General features: G+C 34.1%; 1 protein-coding gene across 1 annotated transcript in view; it reads left to right on the top strand.

Annotated features, from left to right (window-relative positions):
* Nucleotides 1-789: 789 nt before the first annotated feature.
* LOC136024799 (fibroblast growth factor receptor-like 1) overlaps nt 790-6,000 on the top strand; it is a 113,371-nt gene continuing 108,160 nt past the window's right edge. The window contains exon 1 of the mRNA XM_065700269.1: nt 790-943. Within this exon, the coding sequence (XP_065556341.1) occupies nt 927-943 (17 nt within the window). The 5' untranslated portion in view covers nt 790-926. The remainder of the gene's footprint in view (nt 944-6,000) is intronic.

Here is a 6,000-nt window from a genome sequence, read left to right as displayed (position 1 = left end):
ATGAAGCTGAAGGAGTGATGTTGGGTATTGCAAAGATTAATAGGTCGAGACAGGCAGTGCTTTGCTGAAAGGAGGAATCAATTGTGCAGACCACTTCTTTTACTCCTTTCCAAAAAAAAGTATTTCTGCTCTTTTATTTTTTCCTAGCTCTGGCGTATAATGTGGGCTGCCGGAAACTCTCCGGCTCGTTGTTATTGCATGTAGTTTATAAATATTGGCTTTTTTTTAGGAATCCTTTCTAAAACCTCCTTTTCCAAATTTTCGTACTTGAACCTTTCTTGGGTCACAGGATTGCGTATAAATTCTGTATTTTGCTATAAAAGCAAAATAAAGAAATATAAACAGTATGCTTTAACTATGAAAGACGTTTGCCTTTCAAAAGTTGACTGGTCGCAAAGAACCTTTCTTAATAGATAAATATTCTAAATTACTAAAATAATTTACCAAAATTTCTGGCAAAATGTGTCCTAAGAGTTCTTAAGTTTATTCAATTTTTGGGTTTATTTCTCGATCAAATTTACGAATGTTAATTTTCTGTGCATATTGGAGAAAACTCAATCTTCTTCCGGAGAAATTTGTTATAGCGAAAGCTCTGACATCTAACGTCCGTTCGCATGTTCCAAAATAAGCAATAGAATATATGACATTGTTCGGGCATTCCTCATAAGCAAGCACAAGTGGTCTGGAGGGCTGAAAATGTTGCGCTTGCGGAGGCGGCACTCCAGCTTCAAAATGAAACAAAATGTTCCAAAACCTTCTCAGGCAAATTAGTATTAGCTTGAATCTTAGGCGAAGTTATTGTCAAAAGAAAGTAAAGCATCTAGCCAATTTGGATATATAATTTAGGATTTAACTTGAAATTCGTCGTGTAAGGATTTGGATATAAATTGGTGTCACTTCAGTGGTTGATTACTTCTAAAGGAAACATGTCAAATAAATACAAGTAGTTGCATTAAATTCTTTATTTGATATTCCTTCTAAATATAATTTTGCTTAAACTCTTTATTTGATATTCCTTCTACATATAATTTTTGCTTTTCTGGTAATGCACCCCACCACCCTAATGAAAGGAGTGGATATGGAATTAGGTAAAGGTTTTAAATTTGGCCTCTTCAGAAGGAGACAAGCAAGAACAAAAAGGGAAACATTTTTAGATTGTTCATTTTGTGCTTATTTTCATGGCTTGGATCGTCTTATTTATAATTTATCCGCAGCCCCTCTAAAATTCACGTGTAGCCTTAGGCTATACGATGAGGTAGGGTCACTAATGCAGGAACTTCCTCAGGGAAGGAGACCAGTAATAAAACTTTTATGGTAGGAGACAAAAAGAAAATATGATTTGAATAAGAAGTACGCAGATAGTGAAGAAAATGAGGAGTTTGTGGGAGGGGGCTAGCCCCAAGACATCCCCTGAATATACCCGGGAGGGGGAATACTTCCAAGTGCATAGTGTACATCTCAGAACGCCAAATGCGTCAAATAGTTCCACAACGCTCGACAAAGTTTCCATCACGATTCGTTAACTTGTCCAATGAGACACGTCACTTGCTGTACAAGATACATGAAAGTGAACGCCTGATCGATATCGTCCGTTTCTTCTTCAGCCAGACTCACATAAACTATTGGATCTAAGCAAAATACATCTGGACGACAGATATAGATTGTGACCAGCTCAGAGCTTACGGCACATTATGGATTTATATCTTTGTTTGTGCCGAAGCCGAATGGCAATGCTATTCGCCCATAGTGGCATCATTATCATCAACTAGTACAAGTTTTTTTGGTCTTTTCATGGTATGCCTCTTATCAAAAAGTTCGTGGTATCAAAAGGTTATCCCGGGGTCATGCTTAAAGAATTGGAACAAAATTTGAACTTCAGCGTAAAGAGCGAAGTATTGACTAGGGGACGAACTCCCCTAATAAACATAATAGTCCGTTTGAAGTTTTAATGTTGATCCTTACTTTTAGTTGAAAAACTTGTTTTTAATATTTTTCCTTATGAAACGCACCTTAAGCTTTTTTACGGCCTAGGTAACCGAAATTTCCAACGAGAAATTGGCAAAGTATACTCTTATTTATGTTTTAGCTCATTCAGTGTTCTTTTTTTCCAAGATGTTGGTTATTTTTGTAAAATTTTGAAATTTTTCAAGATTTTCTCCTAAGATATAGTGATTTATTATGACTCGGTGATAATCCTGTGTAATTATGAAGTCCTAAAATAGGCTAACTGTGTTTTGACCCGTACTCTGTTCATTAATCATATGGTAATCGGTGAGACTTCAGAAAAAAAAAATCACATCATAAATTGAATGAATGAATGAACTTTATTACCCGTAAAGTATAAAAAACACAAAGTACGGAGTATTATAAATAAATATAAATAAATAAACAAAAACAAATACGATAAACAGCGAAGAAAAACAAAATTCAAACTAACAAAAGACAATATGGACTAATCAATAAATTGTGATTGTTTGAGAACAGCTTTTGAATGTGAAATCGCTAGACTCGATCGGATCAAGAATGGGGAGGGGGTTACCAAAAAAAAATCATCCATGGACATGTATTACATCTGTTCTAATACTTTTACCCTCCCCATACATACAGTCTTGTTACTAAATTAAGGATCACTTTGAAATTTCACTCTTTTATGTAATAATGAAAATGACCTTTGGTTTTAGCCTCGATGGATTTGAACTTCACAACCTAAAAATTGCTAACTTAGCGTAAATTAAGAAATATCAATTTCATAGAAGATGCCTTGTTTTTGTGCGTTCTGACGCATGAATAAATTGTCAATTGCACTAAAAAGAAATAAATTAGTTTTAACATAATTTCGAACAGTTCGTATGATTGGCTTCTAATAGTTTGTAAAAATGAATAAGTTCGATTTATCATATTTCCGAATAGTTAGTGTGAAATGATTTTCATCGCTTGAATCGAGCTGAGCTGACGATTTATTCTTTGAAAGGTTCCAGGATGCAAGCCAAGCGCGTTCCAAAACTTAACTCTGTTGAATTCGAGATCTTCCCTAATATTTTGTCTGAGTTCAAGACTTGGATTTTTCCAGAGGAGTTTTCAAAACCCAAAAGGGTTGTTATTTCAAACACTATTGATCGAATATTAAATGATTCACCGCGAATTGAAATTATTGATGCCAAATCTATTAATTGGCATTATGAGCCAGCAGCGAGTGAGAAATAAATACAAAAAGGAATCCAAACCAACAAAGTCGCAAAATAATGAAAAAAATAATAATAGTGCCTATATACTGAATTTCGGGCGAAGTACACAAAATGGAAACGAGTTTTAAAACGATAAGAAAAAATTGATAATTTTGAATATTGGAACACAAGGGAATTAGATTTGCACACAGTAGATGATAAAATTCTAAGCCATTTGATTAGATGAAGTGGACGGAGCAAATCAAGATTAATACCAAAGACTATAAAGTAAAATCCCCGTAAAGTAAAATACAAAATACGTAAAGTAAAAGTAAAATACACACTATTAATATGAAAATCTAGAGACATTCTAAGATACGGCTCAATATACTCACAGACCGCTCCAATTAACACATAATGACTTAATTAATATAATTTATCAATGTTTTAGCAATCTGTCCAACATAGTTTATGTTTTGACTAATAATACAAGTTCCTTGCAATAATTTCCAAAATAGCCTACATTTTAAACTTTTATCGTAATTTTACAGAACCCAACAAACTTTTAGTTGAAAACCCAGGAAATACTGTACAACACTGCAATTTATCGGTGATGAAATTTAGTGCATATTATAGATCAATTGCGATCAATAAACATATAAAAAATGGTCCTTTTTTAAACAGTCGTCAAAATTTAAATGAAACACAAAATAATTTTAGGTACCTGTGCCGTATCCAGGATTTTTTTTCGGGGAGGAGGGGCGTGGGGTCTAAAATATTTTTCTCGGGGGATACAAAACTCCGAAAACACACCAAAAATGTGTTTATATTCATTTCTATTAAATTTTACGAGCTGGAAAAACATTTTTGGGGGGTTGAAGCCCCCTGAGCCCCCCTGGATACAGCCTTGTTAGGTGCACAAACTATGCTACGTAAAACCATAGTTTCGTCGATTTCTTTGAAAGTTAAAAAGGTGAAAAATAAATTCCAACGACCACTCTCGTTAAATACGTTCAGATTATGAAAGTAAACAGATAAATTTTACCCAGAGAAGCATAAGTATTCAAAACTTCAAAGGTACAGAAGCATTAATTATGTTTACTTAATTCATTGATGCAAATATTTGCTTTAGCTAAGCTTTCAACAGCCTTCTTGCGTAATACTGATTTTCTATATTTCTATGTATGTTTTAAGTCAAAATAAAACACGTAAGTCGACATGTAGTTTCATCAACATTAAGACGCCAGTCAGTATGACTGCGTAGTACGAGTTTACTTTATTTTAGATCTAGGTGTCTCCCCCCACAAAAAAATCCCCCTCCGCCGAAAAATCTTTCTATTTTACCGTAGCCCATCCAATACAAAAATTTTAAATAGCTGTTTGTTCAAAATAGTCCAAAGTTCAAATAACCACGCCTCCAGGTTTGACGACCCCTATTCCATCCCCTGGGGCAAAAAGTGTAAGCTATTCAAGTTACTTATTGTTAAGCCTTCAGGTAAATACAGAATTACTTCAATGGAAGGGGTTCGGGGAGTAGAGGTAAAAATTGATAATTAATCCCTCTTGATTTATGGGAATATTTCAGGTTTACGCTGTTATTAAATAAAAAAAAAAGTTTTTAAACTGAAACTAAGGAACGACATTCAAACTCAAAACGAACAGAAATTTTTCCGCATATGAAAGGGGCTGTCTCCTCCTCAACGCCCCGCTCTTTACCCTAAAGTTTTTTTTATCTTTTTAAAAAGTAGAATTGTGAGAAAGAGTCAAACCCTAGCGTAAAGAGCTGGACGTTGAGGTCGGGTCGCTCTTTACTAGCAGTTAAAAAAATATTTAATTTCTGAACGTTTTTCATTAAAACAGGTTTTGATTTTGGCTAACCGTAAATGAATAATTAAAAAAAATTTGCATATTAATATTGCTTTTTTTGGCTTAATGGCTGTCTCAATGTTTTGATCGGGCAATTTTGAGAAAAATGGGGCGAAGGAGGGGGCCTAGTTGCCCTTCAAATTTTTGGTTACTTAAAAAGGTCACTAGAACTTTTAATTTCATTTATGAATGTTTTTATTATCAATAATTACACGTAACTTACAAATTAACTTACGGAACGAACTTTTATATTCGTATACTTTTATTCCTTGAGAATTACCCCTGAATCAAAGGCCCATTTAGTTAGAATAAATAGCTCTTTTGAAATTGCTAAAACACTTTAGCGTAAAGAAATAGTTATTAAGGACGGGACGTACCCCTCGTATACGTAATAATTTCTGTTCGCTTCATCTTTTAGTATCACTCCTTACTATCAGTTGAAAAAACTTTTTGTTAATTTAAACGTTTTTTAATTAATGCAGGTTTTAATTTTGGATTCTCATCCATTCTCAATTTTTTAATCGGACCCCTTATGACTTACCTTATGACTTACTCCCCCACAATCCCTGAGGGAGGGGCTGCAAGTTACAAACTTTGACCAGTGTTTACATATAGCAATGGTTATTGGGAAGTGTACAGACGTTTTCATTCGGATTTTTTGGTTTGGGGGTGGGGTTGATGGGAGAGGGCTTTGTGGGAGGATCTTTCCTTTGAGGAATATGTCATGGGGGAAGAAAAATTCAATGAAAAGGGCGCAGGATTTTCTAGCATTACTATAAAAAAAAAACAATGAAAAAAAAATATGAAAACGTTTTTTCAAATGAAAGTAAGGAATAGCATTGAAATTTAAAACGAACAGAGATTATTACGCATATGAGGGGTTCTAAAAATACTTTAGCATAAAGAGCGAGGTATTTAGGAGGAGATAAATCGTATACGTAATAATTTCTGTTCGCTTCATCTTTTAGTA

This window comes from Artemia franciscana, chromosome 3, assembly GCF_032884065.1.
Source record: "Artemia franciscana chromosome 3, ASM3288406v1, whole genome shotgun sequence".
NCBI lineage: Eukaryota > Metazoa > Arthropoda > Branchiopoda > Anostraca > Artemiidae > Artemia > Artemia franciscana.
Note: the sequence above shows the minus strand (reverse complement) of the source record. Positions and strands in the feature narration are given on the sequence as shown.